The sequence below is a fragment of the Microtus oregoni genome, unplaced genomic scaffold (genome assembly GCF_018167655.1).
Source record: "Microtus oregoni isolate MIOR12 unplaced genomic scaffold, Mior012 000022F_ref0000154, whole genome shotgun sequence".
NCBI lineage: Eukaryota > Metazoa > Chordata > Mammalia > Rodentia > Cricetidae > Microtus > Microtus oregoni.
In genome coordinates this window covers 12,433,071-12,453,920 of record NW_024543081.1, presented here as the reverse complement: position 1 = coordinate 12,453,920, position 20,850 = coordinate 12,433,071, and the positions used below count along the sequence as shown (strand labels likewise).

Sequence of the window (20,850 nt, the reverse complement as noted above, 5' to 3'; positions counted from 1 at the left end):
CAGTTAGCTTAGTAAGTCTATTGGTACCCCTCTCCGTATCTTCATCATCAGCCAACACTTTCTTCCAATGTGGACGTTTTACCTTAGATAGACATATAGCCCCAAAGGAACCATCAAAACAGGAGATAATAGCAGAGGCCACTGCGGCCGCTAAATGCAACTGTTTTGTTTAGAGCTGAAGATTACACAAGTAAGGTTTGCTTCTCAGAAAGAAGTTTGGTCACCCACTAAGTTCAGTTAGAGCTGACCATTTGTGCATGGGTGTGGTGGTCCTCCTGCTAGAACAAGGGAAACCTAAGGGTAGCCACATCCTCAAAAGAGAATGACTTTCCCCTCATGGCAACTATCCGCTGCTGACAGTTCCTTGGTAAGGGGCGTGTCCTCCCAATCATCCTCATCTATGAAGCTGTATTCCCACATCCCTAGCCTTCTGCACCTGCGGCAGTGCCCCTGCCCTCTCCATGGGAACAACATGGATGGAATGAGCATTGCAGGTTGAATTGATATATTCAGTTCAAGATGTCATGTTGAAGTCCCCACTTACAGTGTGGGACATGACAGTTTTGGGAAGTACGGTCTTAACAGAGGTGATCAAGTTAAAACAGGGCCGTTTTTATGGGTCCAAATTCAGTCTGACAGGTATCCCGATAAAAAGGGGTAATCGGACACAGGGACGGTGCGCACAGAGAGAAGGCACAAGAGGGAGTTCACATGAAGACAGACTGAGCCTTCCACAGGCCAAGGAAAGCCGCAGATGACTGGGCAGACCACCAAGGACCGGGAAAGGAGAGAACGATTTCCCTAGGTTTCATAGGGAGAAGGTTCTACGGGCTCCTTCATTTCTGGACTTTTGTCATCCAGAGCTACAAGGCAGTTCCTTCCTGTCCTTTCCGTCTCTGTTTTGTGGTACTTCATTACAGCAGCTCTGGGACTCAGGCTATTCAACACAGCTGCCTGCCATTGCATCTCCACAGGCCGGCCCTGGGCTGGAAAGGGCTGGGGATTCTGGCAGTTGGTTCCCTGGGCGGGGGGGGGGGGGGGGGGGGGGGGGCAGGAGCTACAGGGAGAAGGAACTCCATCTTATTGGCCACACCCACCCAAAGCAGAGTGACCGGGGTGGAATTTTCACCTCCTTGGTCCAGGCACAGACCCAATAGTTTTCAACTCTACTGACTAGCAGGGTCTTCTCTCCCTGCAGTGTGCTTTTTAGAGACTTTGGGTGGCAGATTCTAACGTCCTATTAAATGTGTGTTCCACCAGGAAGAGGGTTCATCGTGCTCCCCACAACATCATCTGGAAGCGCAACAGGCCCTCGTCAATAGCATTTCACTCCTTGATCTGCTTTCCAAAACTTCACTTCCTAAGTCTGGTCCTTAGAGACAAAATGGTTTATTTAATTCAAAGGTGTCAAAAGTTAGTAGAATCCTGGTCCACTAGGCACACCAGCCTCTAGCCTGCAGGCTTGCACCTCATCCCAGCCTCCCTGAAGGTCCTCGTGTAGGCCTTTTGCTGAGCTCTCCCGTCTTGCCACAGGGACCCCAGTGACTCAGGGCACCGTGTTGTAGACACTGTAGTTGTCCTTCTGGGTGACGTGTAGCTTCCAGGTGAAGAGGCGCTTCTGGGAGGGGAGGCCTTGGGCCTGTTTCACCATGAGTCCCACATCCTCATCTGACAACAGCCGAACTAGATCCCCCTCGGCATCCTGGTAATTGAGGGCGATGTCCTCTCTCTGGAACTCACGCCTGGGGGAACACACCAGGCTTAGTCTGAGGCTCTCGGGGAGAACTTAGGGTCTTGGATTTACAGAGTGTGGTACTGGCTCATCATCCAAGCAATCATACTCCCATTCTTCAGATGGAGAAACTGAGGTATCAGGGGAAGAGGGAGCTTTGGAATCATTAGTGGTGCAGCCTGAAGCAGCTTGCATATGAGTGGGTGGAAGACTCGAGTTTCCTAAGAAAAAAAGGCAAGGCAGCCCAGGGAGGCCTGTGGGAACCAGCTGAGCTGCAGGAAGACAGGGGTTGTGGGAACAAGATCTGAACTGACTTCCCGTGTACCATTTGACCCAACAGACCATGTCTAATCATCTCGCAGAAGCGCTATCTCATGATGACAGTTCTTGAAAATTATCCCCAGAAAATAATGAGACGGTCTATTCGTAAAGGGCAATATTGTTGAGAGCAGCAACAGCCAGGGGGACATTGTGAGTGTGTATGTGTTCATCTGTTTGTGTGTCTGTGTATGCTTGCTTTGTGTATTGGTATGTGTATATGTTTGTGTTACAGGTATTTATGTATATCTATGCTTACTTGTGTTTTTGTAGGACTGTTTTGTGTCTGTGTTTGTGTTGTGTATATTGTGCATTTGTGTATGTTTGTGTGTTTGTGTATATCTGTATTACTGTGTGTTTGGGCTTATTTGTTATATGTGGTAGGTGTGTATATTGTTTTGTGTGTTTGTGTGTGGCTTTTTTGTGTGAGTGTTTGTGTGTATATGTGTGTGTTTGTGTGTGTGTTGGTACGTGTGTGTGCATGTACTGAAGGGATCTGAGCACCCAGCAGATAACAAGAGGAGTGAAATATGGTTACAGACACTACATTCTCATTACAAGCTGCATTGCTTTTATCGTAAGAGATGGGGCATCGCTTGATGGCTATGCGAAATAACAGTTCAGCAATGGCCTGGACCACAATGGGGTAGCGGTGATTTCCCCAGCTGGAGGCTGTGCCTAACTTCAAGGCTTTCAGCTAGAGACATGCGTTCTATCAGCAGATCTGCAGTCTCTTCTCTAAAGGCACTGTGGACTGCAGGAGCTGCAGGGGCTGGAAGCGGGGGCTGCAGGGACTGGAGCTGTCACAGGTGGTAGTATCCCCCCCCACCCCATTCTCTTCTCCAGGCTCTCTTACTTCTTTCCCACCCAGCCTCTCACCTCATGAGTGCTAGCAGGTCTTTGAACAGGGGCGTGCTGTTGAGGTCTTCCTCCACTGCAATGTCCCTAAGGTGGACAGTAGAAGAGAGGAAGCATCAGGGTGTGTGTGGCAGGGAGCATGCTTGGGGGCCAGGAACAAACTCTTGCTATAGCTTGTTATACTGCTGGGGTGTGTCTGGGAGGCAATGGGAGCCACAGCAGCTAGGCGGGTGGAAGCGGGGTGCGGACACAACACCAGAGCATTGACTGGGAGAGAGTGGGGTGATAGGGGTGGCAAGGAAGGCGAGTGCCCTGTTCTCCCAGCAGGGACACCAACTTGATGGTTTTGATTGTGTCCTCATAGTAGTAGCAGCGTAGCCAGTTGGTGGTGTCGTCTTCCTCGGGGAAGTCCTTGAGGATCTTCACGAAGGAGCCTGGGAAGATGCCGGTTGCTCCCTGGACTGTACCCTGTGGGGGAAAAGAAGCTGCCTCATCTGGAAGAGAAATCCAGGGCCCCACACTCTATAAAAACAAGGTCCCTAGATTGTTCCCCAAAGCCCACGTGTCAAAGACTTGGTTCTCAGGGTGGCTCTGCTGAGGGTTGTGAGAGCTTGGAGAACAAGTCCTAGAGGAAGCGCCTTCCGTCACTAGGGAGAGGGTTCCCTTAACGGGGTAGTGGAGGCCTGGTCCTTTCTTCTTTCTGCTTTTTATTTAACTGTTTTGCTTGTTTATTTTTTTGATTTGTCTTTCTTCCTGACCATAATGCAAGGGTTTTGCACTCTCATATGCTTCTGTCATGATGAGTGGCCTCGGCACAGGGTCACTTGGTAAAGAACTGGAAACTCCCAGATAGCGAGTCATCGTGAACCTTTTCTCTTCATAAGCTAGTTGCCTTGAGTGTTGTGTTATCGTAACCAAAGCTGGCTAACCCAGAGGAAAAAAAAAAGTGAGGAGAATCACCAAGCTGCCCACCCCTGAAGACAGCACTTCACTTATAGAAAAAGCTCTGAATTTATCTGGAAAGCTGTACACCTCTGCCTCTCTCCCCCTCCTTCCTCTCCCCTCCCTTCTTTTTCGTCCCTCCCTCCCTTCCTCATTATTTCCTTCAGCTAAGATTTTGAGCACCATTATGTCCAAGCTCTGGGCTCTGGAGTTACATAAATGCTGTTCCTTCATGTAACACTTCTGAGAGCACAGAATGTGAACACGCATGCTCTCTGGCAGATAGCCACACATGTAAAGGAGAAAATTAAGAAAGGAGGAGGTGTTGGGGGTACAGAGAAGCCTGGAAGTGCTCCCTGCTCCTTCTCATCCCTGAGTGTCCCCCAGAAGCTTGGGTCTGTCCCCTAAGGGCAGGACCAGGACCCCTACCCTATCTCTGTGTTGCTCATATGATCCCTTAACCTTCATGACTATGAGACAAAAGATGCATTCTTTTCTGTGTGCATGTATGTGTGCATGCGTATTTATAGGTGTGTGCACATGTACATTCGTGCATAGTCATGTGTATATGCATGTGCATGTGTATATGAGTGTATTACATGCATGTGCATGTGTCTATTTATATAAGCGTGTGCATGAATATGCATTGTGTACATGTGCGTGCATATGTATATTTATATGAGTGTGCATATGTGCATGCATATGCATGCATATTTGTATTTATATAATATGTGCATGCATATGAATTGTGTACATGTGTGTGGATATGAATTGTGCACATGTGCATGCATATGTGTATTTATTTGAATGTGTGCATGTATGCATATGTGCATATGCATGTGTGTATATGAGTATCACATGCATATGCATGTGTGTGTACATATATAGGCTAGAAGACAAATTTAGATTCCATTTCTCAGGCTCTATCTATATTTTTTCTCTTTTTGAAACAGAGTCTCTCACAGGCCTGGGACTCTTCTGTGGAGCCATCCCTGGGGAAGTGGTCCTGTGTGTGTAAGAAAGCAGGGGGAACAAGTCATGGGGAGCAAGCCAGTACACAGCACCCCTCCATGGCCTCTGCATCCTCTCTTGCCTCCAGGTTCCTGTCCTGACTCAGGGATAGAGTGTGACTTGGAATGTCCTCCTCAAGTTGCCTTTGGTCATGGTGTTTATCACAGCACTAGAGAGCTAACTAGAACACAGCGTGGCTGGTCTGACTGGTCAGCAAGCCCCAAGCATCCACCTGCCTCTGCCTTCCCAGAGCTGGATGATAAGCTTTTTAGTGTGGGTCCTGGGGATTGAGCTCAGGTCCTCTTCATTGCCTGAGTTCACATCCTCTCCACGCCATCACAGAGACCTATGAACTGAGGTTCCTATTCCTTCAGCCTGAGATCTGATGGTGATCGCGATCCAGCCAGTAAGACTTTCCAGAAAACTGGACCAGGTCTATAGTTCCTCTTACAACAGGATCAACACAGCAGTAGCTAGGGTGGACAAGGCTGCTGCAGGCTTCTGAGACCCAGAGCATGAAGAAGAAAAGCTTAAAGGGCCCAGTCACTACACCTGCCACACTCACTCCTCTCCAGTCCCGGGATATCAGGGGTCCTGCTTCAGCCCATCCCAGAGCCTCCTTCGGACACTGAGGGACAGGGAGTGTCCAGTAGCAACGATATTATCTAAAGAAGACCAGGTCCAGGTCAGGGACCCGGCACACAGCCACTTCCTATCATTGTGGAGCAAAGTAACACCTGGGGACCCCAGCTTCAGGGTCTTACTCAAGTCTTCCTAGTACCCACACTTGGACTGGGAGCAAGGACTCTCCGGGGGCGAGGCCTGGACAACATCCGCCTCTCCCTTATCCCTGCCAGGAACTGGTGAAGAAACAGTGTTTTCGTCATTTACAGGAAAGGAAACCATGGGTTGAGCAACCTCCTGAGGTACAGGAGGCCAGCTAAAAACAGCATACAGTCCAGACACACTAGTAAAGTACTCCGTTCTGTTGTTGTTTGGCAGTACAAGGGGATGGGACCCAGGACCTTGCACACTGACTGGGCAAGTGCTCCCCATTAAGCTGCCTCAGGCATGGACACCCACTCTTTTTTTAAGATTATTTTTATGTGCATTAATGCCTGTGTGAGGGTGCCAGGTCCTCGCGAACTGGAATTACAGACAATTGTGAGCTGTCATGTAGGTGCTGGGAATTGAACCCCGTTCCTCTGGAAGAGTGGTCAGTGCTCTTGACTGCTGAGCCAACTCTCCAGCCCCAAGGTCACCCACTCTTATTTACAGCCGTTCTTGCTACTAGCCAGGGAAGTAACATTATCACATATGATCCCCCCACATCTCTCAATGGGGGAAAGTCTGACCCCCAAAGCAAACATGGAGAGACCTCTGTGGTTGTTGTGACCACTGCCAGCACCTAGCAGGGAGAACGCAAAGCTGCTGAACGCCCTGCATTGTATAGAATAGCCCACTCTCCCCCAGGAGTTACCAGTGCCCCAAAACCAAGAGTCAGTTCCTAGACGCCCTGTTAGTAATCAAGAAACTAAAATAGGGGGGCTGGAGAGATGGCTCAGAGATTAAGAGCATTGCCTGCTCTTCCAAAGTTCCTGAGTTCAATTCCTGGCAACCACACGGTGGCTCACAACCATCTGTAATGAGGTCTGGTGCCCTCTTCTGGCCTGCAGACATACACACAGACAAATATTGTATACATAATAAATAAATAAATATTAAAAAAAAAAAGAAACTAAAATAGGGTAGCTACAAAATGCCTTGTGGAGTAAAGAGGCTTGCAGCTAAGCCGGACCACCTGAATTCCACCTGGAGCACTTGAATTCCACCTCTGGGAATGCTTCTGGTGGAAGGAGAGCACCAGCTCCTGAAAGCTGTTCTCTGACTTCAACACGCGCTATGGGGAAATGTTCTGCTTCATCAACACACGTGGCTCTATGACACCTGTGACTCACGGTCACCCAAACCTCAGGGACCTCAGGGACTATCTCAGAGACTTCCACCCTTGGGCTTCCCAAGATATTCTCCATAGTGTTACCTGTGCAATGCACACAAACTACCTCACCCCACCCTTCTTCCACCCTCACCTCCATCCTCACCTCCATCGTCACCTCCATCATCACCTCCATCATCCTCACCTCCATCCTCACCTCCATCCTCCCCCCATCCTCATCTCCATCCTCTCCTCATCCTCACCTCCATCCTCACCTCCATCCTTCCCCCATCCTCACCTCCATCCTCTCCTCATCCTCACCTCCATCCTCACCTCCATCCTCCCCCCATCCTCACCTCCATCCTCACCCCATCCTCACCTCCATCCTCTCCTCATCCTCACCTCCATCCTCCCCCCATCCTCACCTCCATCCTCACCTCCATCCTCACCTCATCCTCACCTCCATCCTCTCCTCATCCTTACCTCCATCCTCACCTCCATCCTCCCCCCATCCTCACCTCCATCCTCTCCTCATCCTCACCTCCATCCTCTCCTCATCCTCACCTCCATCCTCTCCTCATCCTCACCTCCATCCTCACCTCATCCTCACCTCCATCCTCTCCTCATCCTCACCTCCATCCTCACCTCCATCCTCCCCCCATCCTCACCTCCATCCTCTCCTCATCCTCACCTCCATCCTCTCCTCATCCTCACCTCCATCCTCCCCCCATCCTCACCTCCATCCTCTCCTCATCCTCACCTCCATCCTCTCCTCATCCTCACCTCCATCCTCTCCTCATCCTCACCTCCATCCTCTCCTCATCCTCTCCTCATCCTCACCTCCATCCTCACCCCTAACTTCACATCCATCCTCTCTCCACTGTCACCTCTGCCATCACCTCCACCCCCTCCAGTCTCGTCTCCATCTGTTCTCCACTCTCACTTCACTTTCACCCTCACTTCCACAGCCTCATCTCACTCTCTGACGTCACCGCCATCTCTCCTCTAGCTTCAGTTCATCTCCATCTCACCTCCAGCCAGTCTTTGTTGATCCTGCTGAGAAGGAAGATCACATCTCCAGCTTTGAAACTTAGCTCCAGTTTGCTGTTCCCAGTAAAGTCAAACAGGGCCTGGGGAGAAGGACACCATGCTGAGAGGGAGAGGATACTGGTTGAGCCCTTGAAGACCTACAGCAACTTTGGCGTCCATTTTACAGGTATGGAAACTGAGGGTTTGAAAAGATGCTGATACAGCCCTCTGTTCATGAGGACCTCAGATCGGAGCCCCTGTCTCCCCAACTGCCAAGCAAGTGGTCCTTTCAGAGCTGGTAGGGTACACATACAGGGGGAGAGTTCAAACTCTGAGTCAGGCTTGTCTCACCGCCCCTCCCTCCTGCACCCTGCAGCTCTCTACCAGGGCACTACCCACATGGATTTTGAAATGCCACGTGTGTGTTTCTGGAGCTGTGTGCGTCCAGAGAACAAGGCCTTGTCTGAGGCTTCGGTGCATAGGCAAGGCTGGCCCAAGAATCCCAGCAAGCTCGCTGGGATGAACTGATGAATGGCCACCTACTCTCCTGCTTCAGCATGCTGGGCACTTCCCTGCCCTCAGGTAGGCAGGGGTGTTCAGCATCCCAGACTGAGACTGTGGCCCCTCCTTCCTGCCGGGTATCCAGCACCATGCAAATGAACAGTGGCACACAGCAGGCGGACTCCACAAATGCCTTGGATGAGGTCTAGCCTGTAGATACCTCTGCTTTCGGCGCTTCCATGCGGTCCATGCCGGCGCCTTGTGGAGACACACCCTTGCTATGGAAAGAAGGGGGGCTGTCAGTCAGTCTTGTGGATCCCCCAGGGCCCTGCTCCTGGGTTGGAGAGGCTGGGAAAGAAAGATTATGCACCGCCACCAGTCACAGATGCTCCCTTAGCCAGCCCCTCATCCTGTATTCCCACTGCTGCCCCAGGCGAGGTTGTTCTCCTACAGAAGCCCAGGAGGCAGAGCTTGGAGAAGAGTTGGAGAGGAGGTCATGGCTTGGAGCCTTTAACTTTCCGCCAGTCCTTAGCTTGGCTCTTAGAGCCGACATCTCTCACTGTGTTACTATTCCATTTCAGCCCAGGAAACTGAGGCTGCAGGGACGGTGCCTGCGTGGCTGGAATTCAGACCACGCCTTCCTAGATGCACAGGGAGGTTACTGGGACAAAAGAGAATTTGGGGGAGGTCAGGGATCAGGAACCCTGCCTAATTTTCCTTGGCTCCTCAAAGAAGTGGCTGGTTCAGAAACCAAAGCCCTTCCACTGTTGTGGTGCCGGGTTAATTTTTCCGTGTGGGACAGGGTGAAGGGGAGGGAGTTTGGGACCCTTAGAAACAAGGAGCAGCAGCGACCCCTGGGGGCTAGAGACGGGACTCAGTTTGCTGGCTCAGAAGGGGTGCGGTGATAGCCACTTACATTTTGCGCGTGCGCGGTCGGAGCCTGCGGAGCGCCTGGGGCACCTGCTCTGCATCGTAGGCAGACTGATAAAAGAAGATCCTGACGTCGGGGTCCATCAGCACGCAGACCGGAAGGCTCAGGAGGTTCTGTGTGGAGAGGGGCAGGACAGGGTGGGCAGAAAGTCGACAGAAAGATCTAGACAGTCCTGTCACCATGCCAGCCCCATCTACCCATCTCTGCTAACACGTTCTCAGCTGGTAATAAAAACGGGTTACTAGCCCTCAGAAGCTGGAGGAGACAATTTCCAAGCTTGCTTCTGGGCCAGGATGAGCAGAGGAACGGTGCCAGTTTGATAGTTCAGTTGGAATCATCTAAAGGTCTCCAGAGACAGTGATTAAGAGGACTGGTTTTGCCAGAACTTATTCTCTAATAACCCAGGAGCTAGGATCAGAGAGGGAAATGATCTACCCAAGGCCACACAACTTAGTAACAGCTGGGGCACCCAGAGCCACTGGAGGTGCTTGCATAGGGTCTCCCTGTGACCCAGGCTGGCCTCAAACTTGCTATGTAACCGGGAATGACCTGGAACTTCTGATCACACCTCCTAAGTGTTGGGATCTTAGACGTGGGCCACCATACCCACTTTATTCAGTACAGGGGATCAAACCCAGGACTTCTCTAATGCTAGGCAAGCACTCTACTTACTAAGTCATAAAGGTCAGTGCCAGGCCCGGGTCGGGGTGGGGGTCAGATTTGGAAGTGATTGGGACAAGGGACTTGTGGGTCGATGCCCATGCCTCTTTCCACTGTGTGCACACACATTGTGGCTAAGCTATGAGGGCATGGGCAGGGGAGCCTGACATGGCTACTCATCTAGCCCCGTGGGGCTCGGGTACCCTGCAGAGCTGAGGCCAGTTTGGGGGAGCTACCGTTCCAGAGACGCCCAGAGTCCTGTGGAAAATCTCCCAGGACCACAGCTCTAAAAACACCTGTCCCTCATTTTCTCCACAGACTCCGGCTTCACTTAGTGAGAGCAGAGGGCTCCTCCATTTCACAAAGACAAAGTCAGGGCTTCTTGAAGGCGGGTGAGGATGTCTTACTCACTCCAAGGCATCCGTCCCAACAAAAGTCTCCAAATTGAGAGCTCTCCAAACTGAGGTCATTCCCAGTTACACAGCAAGTCTGAGGCGAACCTGGACTACAGGGAGACCCCACGCAAGCATCTCCAGTGGCTCTGGGAACAGGGAGACCCTAAGCAAGCATCTCCAGTGGCTCTGGGTGCCCAGTTACTAAGCTGTGTGGCCTTGGGTAGATCGTTTTCCTCTCTGATCCTAGCTCCTGGTTTACTAAAGGATAAGTTCCAGTCCCCTTAATCACTGTCTCTAGAAAGTCACCTCTGGATACCGAGGAAAGCTTTCCTGCAAGCCATGGCTTGGATGCTCACTACCTTGCGAGGATCACTGGCCCTTCCCTGTACGGTCGCAATGGGAGGGTATCCTGTCCTGGCCACCCTGCTCTCTGCCTCTGACACCCTTTCTTCTGTGTCTCCATGGCATAGAAAGCTGACAGTGTGCATCGTGGGAACAAAGAGCACCCAACCTAGGACAGTGAGTGGAGCCAAACGCAGCTGCGTGCAGGTGAAAAGAGGTATGTGCTCAAAAGCACCCTTCTCTGGCCTGTGGGAGGGGATATGTTCTGCTGTTCTGCCCCATGGTGCAGGCATGAGACACCTCTGTGAGGTTTTGGGGTTTACCTACCACTGCCCCACTGGGAAGCGGGTGCCCTGGGGGACAGACACTGTGTTCCAGAACTTGGAACACTCGAGGATTTGTCAAATGTGACTCCTTGTTACCCAGCTCCTGGACCCCTGAGAACATACCCTGCTTCTCTTTCCAGCCAGGCTTCTCAGGATTGAAGATGGGGCCATGGGAACCTCAAGGAAAGCCCAGTTTTCAAATCCATGCCCCAAGGAACTACCTATCCGCCCCCCCAGTGTTCCATTCCAGCTCAAGCACCAAGAGGACATGGAAGTAGGTACGTACCTTCATGTAGGCATTGAGCGCGGGGATCCGGGACTCAGCAATCTCCTGCTTCACACCCATGTAGACTTTGGCTGAGGAGAGAAAAGCTGCCCAGAGCCTGGACCACATGGTGCCTGCCCTTCAACTGCCCCTCCGGAAGATAACTGCCCAGCATCCCTCACCCCAGTTTAAAGCTCTTCCTGCCCTTTGCCATGGAACCAGGGTGTCCCTAGGACACTTTCTAACTACATCTTCTAATCACACCATTGCTAGAAGAGAGAGGGAATTCTCTATGTCATACCTACTCCCCCACACAAAGGTTTGTACACCCATACACCCTCCCCACATGTGTGCATGCACACACATACACACTCAGCACAAAGTACACACTCTACACACCCATGCAAAGCTCAAACATACACAAACTATGCATACATACCCTCACCCAGACGCATGCATTCACACTCACGCACATGCACACACATATATGTTTACATGAGCACATGTGCACTCAAATGTACCCACATGAATCATATGTGCACACACCATAGACATAGATATATTGCATTCAGGAATGTGTGAATACATACATACATGCTTGAATATTCACATGCACAGTATACCCACATGCACATGTATACACACATATACATATATGCAAATACTAACATAAGGTCTATGTGTACACACTCATGCACATGTACACACATATGCGCACAGATGCAACATATTTTTACATACAAATGTATGGGCACACACATAAAATATTGTTTAGCAGATGCACATGTATGTATGTATTCACACACACTCACAAGCCTTAGCTAGGAGCATGGGATCTCTGCCTGCCCTGATCTCCCATCCTCAGGCTTGGATAACATTTAGGTCACCACTCGAGTTTTCAAGCACCTCACTAAGTAGGAGTCCCCAGAGCCCTAAGGTCCTTTCAGTGGGCTGCCATAATTAGAAACCATGGACCCACACCCCCCTCACACATACTGACACTGCAGAGGACTAAGTATCTCCTGGGTGGACGAATGAGCCATGCCCCAAATGCCAAGGAGGAGTGTTCTGGGAAAGAGGAAGCAGGTGATGTCCTACCAAGTGATAAGTGTCCTCCAGGAGCCCTTAGGCAGGCACTTGGGGGAGTTGCCACCCAGAGGGCCGCCCCAGAAGGCAATCCTGTCCAACCCCTGTGCCACAGGACAGGCAGGCTGGGTGCCTGTGGTGCCAGGAAGAAAGTATATAAAGGTTGAGGCTAGACAGGAGCCATGAACAAGAAAGTGGCAAAGTCTCAGGCCCCAGCTGGCTTTCCAGAGTGGATGTCCAGTCTGAGAAGACAAGATGGGACAAGGAGGGTGGGGAGGGAGCCCTGCTCCTAGGGTGGTCAGGAGAGCATAGTGTACACAAGAGTGAACAGGAATCAGGAAGGCAGGAAGGGAACTTCAGATGAAGGAGGCCTAATGGAGGAAGCACAAAGGGGACCCTCAGCAGCTTCCAGACAGGACATCAGACAGGAACCTCAGGACTCTTCCAGAGGTAAGTGTTGGTGGGGTGGGAGGAGCCAAAACCAGAGCAGAGGCAGATGCAAGGGTGAGACCCTGAGCCTGCAGGAGAAAAGTCACTGCAAAAGGAAGGAAAGCAGGATCTGTGAGAGACCTGGGACAGGAGGCCTAGAAGAGTCATTCACCACAGGGGCATTTCCTGATAGGTCAGCAGCTGGTGGGGGGAGGGAGCCTATGCAGATGCATTGGAGGGGACAGTGTGTCAAAGAAAGGGAAAGTATGTGGGGAGAAGAAGAGAGGTTTTAGCTGGAATGGCAGAGGCCCCTCCTCACCACTCACAAGTGGGGGAGGGAGGGACAGGGATGGGAGGGCCCTTGCCTCTCAGCTCCACGTCCTTGTTGGAGATGGATGAAGAATAAGGTTCTTTTCAGAGTAGCAGCCAGTGCACACATGGGAGGCGGGCTGGAAAAGGGAAGACGGGCAGGCTCTGAGACTTAGCAAACGGGTAAGTAATAGGACAGAGACCGCCTCTAAGGAGTTGCTTGGGCAGGCTCAGGTGTGAGGTAAGACTGGAGATTTGGAACAGGATGGATTATGTGAGGAGGCCCGGGAGGCCATGGGTGGGGCTGGAGACTATTTGTACTCAGAACTATGTGGTGCCCTGCTTCCTCAAAGGACAGGGAAGGAGCCATTGGATCTGTAGAGGCTGAAACCATTCAGCTAGAAAGCTCACCTCAGGGGTGACTGAGAGAGACAGGAAAGACCAGAACCCTGGTGCTGAGCTCCCAACCCAGGCTCCCAGCAGGTGGACGACTGTGACAAGCTGGCTGTCCTGGCCACCAGAAGCCAAAGATGATGACGCAGAAGCTCTAGTAGTGAAGGTACCCGGAAGAGAGAGGGCTGGCAGTATCAGGGGAACACACATACAGAGGTGACAGGGAGAGGGCTCCTGGGAGACACTGCCAGCCTGGGGCTCCAGGAGGGCCACTGGCCAAGTGAGTAGCTTGTAAAAGGGGCAGAAATGGCATTCTGCAGAGCTGGAAGGTAAGGCGGGGACCAGGGTTCACTGGGGCATCAGGGCGGAGTATAGCCTACCTGGCAGCGTAGGCAGGCTGCAGGTAAATGGGCTGCTCTTGCTCTCTGGCCCAAACCGCTCCTCCAGCTTGCTCTGCAGGGCATAGAACTGACGATAGCGGCGGTAGATGAGGTACTTGGATCCTCCTTTCGTCTTCACTTCAATGACAAAAACCTGAGGAGGAGAGAGGCGGGGGGGGGGGGGGGCAGTTGCGATGTTGTAGATTGGCAGGGAGTTGGGGGAGGGTCTTGGAGGCTGAGGGTAGTTATGAGATGAATGAGTTGGGAGATAGAGGTGTCTGGAAGGTAGAGAGGGTTGGGGGCTGGAGAGGGGCTGGGAGATGGACCGGCTCGGGAGGTCAGAAGACCAGAAGGTAGAGGGACTGGGATACAAGGGAGGACAAGGGAGCCCAGAGGTAGGCACAGGGCACTGAAGTAGGGAGGACCCAGAGGCAAGCACAGAACCCGGGAGGTCAGGGCAAAAGCTAACAGGCACAGGATGAGGTTAGAGGTCACAGAGAGAGAACAGGCTGTCTCAAGCCCTGCACTGTACTAGATGGGGTAAGCCTTCATTGGGGGTGTTCCATGTGCTTGGATATATTCAGAAGCACCCCTACATTCTATTCAGCATGTGTTGACAATCAACCTATCTAGAAAAACCATAGTCAGGGTGTCACAGAGAATTGCCAGGTGTTCCAAAGAAAAAAGCTGTCCTACTGAGACAGGAGACAAAAGGTGGAAGGTCAGAGGTTAGAGGACAACAAAGGAACAGGGGTTGCTGACTCTTACAAAATGGCTGGTGAAGCCTCTCTTCTCCTCGATGTCAGCGATGTTGGCTGAGATGGCCACGTCATCAGGAAGCTGCTCAAAGTCACTGGAGGAGGCCAGAGGGAGGGCACCAGTTACCATCTTTGTCTGTTCTGGGCAAAGCTGATAGAGCATCACACTCCTCATTCTGCACCCTGTCCATGCCCAGCACCTCACTGATGCTGGGAACCCAGAGGCATCAGGACACAGGCCAAGCTCTGAGCACGAGGGACACAAGCTGGAGTCGGGCATCACGAGCTAGCTTCTAGCCCAACCAACTAAGCAGCAGCCTCAATGCCCACCAAAGAGCCTGTGCCCCTCTGAGGCAGCCTTGAGCTAGGCTCTGCATCACAGGATGAAGAGTGTGATGGGGGTGTCTGAAGGTGTATGAGTGTCCTTCACAGGCCACAATTAAAGACTTAGTCCCCAGGGTGTCCACAGGTAAGTGCTGCAGATCTCTAGGAAGGTAGAGCCTCATGGAAGGGCCATGGGTTCCCAGGGCTTGCTTTGAGAGGGACCAAGAAACCATGTTCATCTCCAGCCCCTCTACTTGCATCTGATTCCAGATGTAAGCAGTTACCTTTGCCTTGATTCAATTAGCTACCATTGCCAGAGGCCCAAGGCAAAGGGGCTGCCCAACTTTTGACTGGGCTCTGTAGAACTATGGACCCAAATAAGCCTTTTTACTCCATATATTGATCTGGTATGTTGTTATGGTAACATGAGGTTGACTGATGGAGAGCCCCACTTATCCCCAGTCAAGAGAACAGTTGATTATACCTAAGCAAAGAAAAAATAGCACCTGAGCCAGCTTTAAGTGGATTAACTGGAATTCCCTGGAAACTAAGGAGGTTCTTCCAGGCAGTGGGAAAAGCTTACGCTAAGGTTCTGAGCCCCAAGGAAAAGACTGATGGGCCCTGAGGTGGATAAGTTACTGAGGGTCTTGGGAGCAGGGAGCGGGGTGGGCTTCAGAAAAGCCTGGTTTCAGGAGGTCACCAAGGGCAGCCAGTTACCTGGATAGAAAAGGAGGGGCAGAGACTGAATGAGACAGATTCATAGGGTGCCCCAGAGTGAGGAGTCATATGGGACAGGACACACAAAAGATAGGGCCCCAGAAGATGCTATTAGCATTTTGTGTGTCCCTGTTCTTTCCTGGCCAAGCGAGTGCCAGCCACGCTCGGCTCTGAATGTGCCTAGCTTGGAGAGGCCGAATGCCATGATTGGCTTGACCCAAACAGCAATCCTGTTCCCACCTGCCCTTGAGGCCCAAAGCAACCATGTCACTAGCTCGGTCAGTGAAATGGGGTGGGGTGGGGGGTGGGGGGTGGGACACCTGGATCTGTAGCAACCAGTGAGCCCACGAGACAAGAACACAATGCGCAAAGAAAGAATCTGGGGTGGCGGTGTGGAGCTCCCCACGCAACAGAGCCTTCCTCCAGACTTTTCCTGCGAAGAAAGAACAGACCAATTCTGTTCCTCCGTCAAGCCAAGACCAGTCCTTCTTTGCCCTGCAGCCTAAGGCATTTCCAAAGGGACCTTTGACCAAGGTGTGGTGGCACAGCTGGACTGAAAGAAAGGAGCGTGACAAAAATGCTGCCTGCTTCTGAATGGCGCAGGGAGAGAGGTGTGGCTTGGGGACTCAGTTCAGACCCGGTTAATTGTTGTGAGAGGCCTCTGGGCAGACATCCAATAGGAAGCTGGTGTGCAGGTGTGAGGGCTGTCCTGGTGGGGCCGACATGGCTGGCCAAGGTGAGAGCCACCAGCCTATGGCTTATGGCCGAGGTTAGACGGAAGGCCCTTCAGAGAAGAGTTGCCAGGGAATGGAAGAGGGTTGGGAAGGGCAATCAGAGAAAGAGAAACCAGGCCACCAAACGCAGCCAAGGTCACCCGTCTAGCCACTTATACTCAGACCAAGAAGAAGGGAACGGGTGTATCCAGGCATTGGCAGCCTGGCACGTATCTGTGATGTCAGAAATTCGGAGGTGGAGGGAAGGGGATGAGCCTGGGCTGCAGAGGGAAGCCCTTGAGGAAGAGGGGAGGCAGAGGTGGAGGAGGAGGATAACAGGATGACAAAGAAAATGAGATGGAGGAGGAAGAGGGTGGGAGGGCGAGAAGAATGAGGAAGAGGAGAAGATGAAGACGGAGAAGGAAGAGAAGGGCAAGGGAGGATGAGATGGGGAAGGGAAGAAGAAGATGGAAGGGAAAGCGGGAGGGTGAGGATGGTTAGGGGAGGAGAAGCGACTGGGTTCTCCTGTATGAGCCTGAGAGACCATCGGGACAACATGTCCCATGCAGTGTCTCACAGCAGGTGGGGTCCAGGAGCCTGCACACTCTCATCCCAGTCCATGATGTTCACCTTGTCTCCTGGGACCTACCTGGTGTGTTCCAGGATGGTGCACTAAGACACAGAAGTCAGCAGGCAGTGACTCAGGGAGTCAGCAGGCCAGTGGGGGTGGTCTTCCAGGCTGGGACACTTCTGTGGCCACTGGTGACCTTCCTACGCACTTTCAACATGGCCCAAGATTGGCCTCATCTACTTCCCCCAGGGGCTTAGTGCAATATTACATTCAGTAGTAATTTCCTAGGCACCGAGGATGGCTGGACTAGGAAGGAACTGGAAAGGGAGACAGGCCATGGGCCATTCGGGAAGGTTGGGGAACAATGTTATCTGGGAGTGCTGGCAGCACCGCAGGATCTAGGTACCTGAATCACAGAACCAGAAAACTGGATAGGTTAAGGAGCTTTGCCCAGGTGAGGATTTGAGGCAAGGCAGCTGAGAGATTTTGGATGAAGCCCAGCACTTGGCCTGTTCCCACATTCTGCTCCGGCACCATTGAATAGACACTACTCAACACACAAGGACCTTGCTCTCTTGTACCCCAGTGCTCTGTGGAGTGGGGAAATTTGAATACCCAATAAGTAAGCCTCCTGCTTCGCCGCTGCCAAGACCTTTCTGCAGGAGAGGTGACCCTTACCACGTCCTCCAAGGAGGCAGGAACATGGCAGAGGACAGCTTGTTGAGGTTAGGGCTGCGAGGGGGAAGCGAAGTTCCCTACAGCCAAGAGCAGGGACGCACAGAGGAGCTGGCGATGGCAGCAGGGAGGGCCTTTCAGGCAGGGCAGGCAGTGAGAGTGTAAAAGTCTGGGGACATGAAAGTGGACACTTTCAAGGAACCTCAGGGAGGCATCCATGAGGGAACACAGGACAGGAGGCAGAACAAGGACAGAGGAGGAGTGACTCAGACACAGGCAAGTCCCACACAAGGGATTGTCATGCCTCATGGAAAAGCCTCAACTTTTCTGTCAGGTGGAAGAACCCAGAAGTGTTTGAGGCAGCACTGGTGTCAGAAGACATAATGGGGCCAGATAGGGCCTGGGACCAGCACTGTGAGCTGGCCCAGAAGAGACCTTGTGGGCCTCTCCCCATCCTCTGGCTCCTCCCATTCCTTTGGCATTGAAGACAATCTAGTACTTATGTCATATGGTCAGGAGATCCCTCTGTGACAAGCAGGATCCTTAAAATCCCACAAGGGCAGGGATACTGGCATACTACATCCCTAAGTGCCCAGAATGGTACCAGGTGCTTAGTAGGCTCTCAGCAGTTATCTCTGCCCATGACTAGCCAGCACGCTGGTAGAGGAAGAGCAAGTGGGCTGCTAGCATGCTGGGTTGGCAAGGAGGCAGTGGTGTGGGGGTAGGGCAGGGACCTGGGAACCCACTACACCTCCTGAACAGCTGTCTCCTCGGGCCCCATTCATGGTTGACCCCGGGCTCCGTGCACATGAGAGCTACAAGTGGTGGTCAGCTTGGGGACCCGATCTACAAGAGTCCTGAGAACTGCAGGTTCATGGTATCTCATCCACAGTGGGAACTGGGCATGTGGCTATCGGAACTAAATTCCCCAGCTGCCCTTGAAGTGATCCTGTTTAGCTTTGGACACGTGTCCACAAGTTTCTAGAAAGGACTGTTGTATGTGCGGTCTCCTCTTCTGTATCTTTGTTGGTCTGGTGCTAAAGAGGGAACTGGAGATGCTGGATCTAGTGACCCTAGGACCTGGAGCCACGACTCCATGTGGGGCAGAGAAGGGGAGCTGCCCCACATGGAAACACACAACCCTACTGGTCATTACAGGCGTCATCTGCACCCCAAGAAACAGGAAGGGGCCCAAGCCTCAAGCAGCCGCAGTTCCTAGAATATTCAAGTTTGCGTGTCTGTCAGTGTCCTAGGAGAATGTGGGGTCAGGGGGACTGGCATCATGTCACAACCTCATCCAGCACCTCTCAGTAGCAATGGAGGGTCATTCTGATGCCCAGCCCAGCACTAATTCCTGCTGCCACACAGACAAGCCTCCTCTGACCTTTGACCTGTGGAAGTCCCATCATTTTTGCCAGCTCTGATGCAGCCTTTGCTCCCACCTGGGCCTCATCACTCAGACCCGGCTCTGGTGTCTCTCAAGTGGTTCACATGGAGGCTTGCTCCCTAGTGCTTGTTTCTGTTTGATCCAGGGGACAGACTCTAAGCTCTGTCATTTGGGTTCTCACATGCAGATGGTAGCATAGAGCTGGCTCCAGAAGAGACACTGAGCAAGAGCTGACTGAAAAAGGTGGCCAGGCTTGGGGGGCACCAGGCCTCACTGTTCCTATCTGTACAATGTCCGCTTTGTCTAAAATAGATGTAGGTCATTCTTGAGCTCTAGAGGATTTACTGGGCATCTAGAATTACACCAGCGCTGTTCTGCCTCCCAGGGATGCAGCTGTGATCCAAAAGACAAAAAGCACCTTGGGCAGGCACAGGAGAGAAAGGAATAGTAAATGAGACCCCCTCCCCCAACACTGTGTTAGCTATCTAAGGGCCGTGCAGGAAACGAAGCTGAGTCCTTTAGCTGAGCCAGGGCTCTTTGAACCTAGCCCTGAATAAAGACAGGAAACACGGGCTGATTCTGTCTGGATGGCAGATGGGAAGCCACCTCTGACTGCAGTGTGGAACCAGGAACCCAAGCCTAGTCCCCAGAGCACCTGTGCTCTCGGACTCTGCCGCCCACTCATGCTGTGACCATTGGCCCGTCTAAGCCACTCCCCACTCTGAGACTTAGAATTCGCTCTGCACACCGACAACAAGTGCAGGAGCCTGGGTCTGATGCACTGCCACCAGGAGACAGGAGGGAAAGCCTCTAACCACCCCACCCCCCACCCAGCCCTGCTGGGACCAGTGAGGAAGTCTGGGAGGGGATGTGGGCAACTCTCACCTCTCCGATCGCAGCTGCTGGGCCAGGGCCATGGCTGTGGGTAGTCACGAGGGCAGGTGGGCCAGGGCTTTACCCAGCCAGGCCCAGACTGTGTTCACCTCTCACTTCCTCCTGTCTGTGTCTGGGAGCTACCCGAGGTTGGGGGAGTCTCCTGAAGCAGTCTTTGAGGAGGTCCCTCCCTCCCCAGCTTCTCTGGACACTCCCTGAAGTACCTTCTTCAGGCTCCGAGCTGCCTGGCCCCACACTTCTCACCCACTTCCTGGCTTCATAGCAGTTGAGGAAGTGCTACTCTTGGGTTCTAGGCTTGTGTGAGGCCACTGGCTTTGGGGACTTCCTCAGTGCCTGTCTCTGGTGCTAAGCCCCACCCACCAGAGGAGCACTTTCAGCTCTCTTAGTCCGTTAGGGAGCCCGGTGACCCTGGGACCTCATTGCTCATTCTCATGACTTGAGCCCCTTGCCCAGGCTTCCAACATGTGCCGTCCCTAAGGTCTGGTGGAGATACGACTCCTGGCAGGAAGCTCTCTTGGTTCCCCTTCTTCGATTATACAAGGGCGTGAAGGTTGACTTGTGCCCCATTTTGATCTCACCCTGGTGCTTGGGGCTTTGAGAAACCACGTTCAGCTCTGCCAGAGCTGCCAAGCACTCTGAAGCTCTCCTTATAAACTGCCTCCACCTCCTGTTCTGCTCTCAGAAGAGCCCCAGCCCTCCTCCTCTGGCCTCAGAATCCCCAAGGCCCAGCAAGTTGCCTCATCTCCCCAGCTCTCTCTTCCCTCACTTCCTCTTCATTTCCAATGCCTTCCGGCCTCCAGTTGGTCTCAGCTAGAAAGTTGTCCTTTGAGTGAGAGGCACATCCATCCAGACCACGCCTCCTTTTCACTCTCAGGGTGTTTCCTGCAGCAAGCCCCTCCCAGCTGTGATCCACGCGTATTTGTGGGTCAGGCAGCTTCTTCCAGGCCAGCGCCATCCTGCAGACTCCC

At 52.5% G+C, this 20,850-nt stretch overlaps 1 protein-coding gene across 1 annotated transcript; it reads right to left on the bottom strand.

Annotated features, from left to right (window-relative positions):
* Window positions 1-1,387: 1,387 nt before the first annotated feature.
* On the bottom strand, window positions 1,388-20,150 carry Ncf4 (neutrophil cytosolic factor 4). The gene is made up of 10 exons (XM_041672493.1): window positions 19,874-20,150; window positions 14,612-14,696; window positions 13,844-13,997; window positions 11,268-11,338; window positions 9,244-9,371; window positions 8,548-8,605; window positions 7,829-7,927; window positions 3,246-3,376; window positions 2,930-2,995; window positions 1,388-1,742 (listed from the first exon to the last, which is right to left on the bottom strand). Exons 1-10 carry the CDS (start codon window positions 19,903-19,905, stop codon window positions 1,547-1,549), a joined length of 1,020 nt encoding a protein of 339 aa, XP_041528427.1. The 5' UTR covers window positions 19,906-20,150; the 3' UTR covers window positions 1,388-1,546.
* Between the last annotated feature and the right edge of the window lie 700 nt (window positions 20,151-20,850).

What these genes read in the sequence shown, in the direction of transcription:
- Ncf4 (XM_041672493.1), bottom strand. Translation starts at nt 19,905, where the DNA reads ATGGCCCTGGCCCAGCAGCTGCGATCGGAGAG. An exon ending in CGCTCAATGCCTACATGAAG is followed by an intron (nt 9,372 to 11,267) that starts GTACGTACCTAC and finishes CTCTCCACACAG; the next exon opens with AACCTCCTGAGCCTTCCGGT. An exon ending in TCAACAAAGACTGGCTGGAG is followed by an intron (nt 3,377 to 7,828) that starts GTGAGATGGAGA and finishes TTTCCCCCACAG; the next exon opens with GGTACAGTCCAGGGAGCAAC.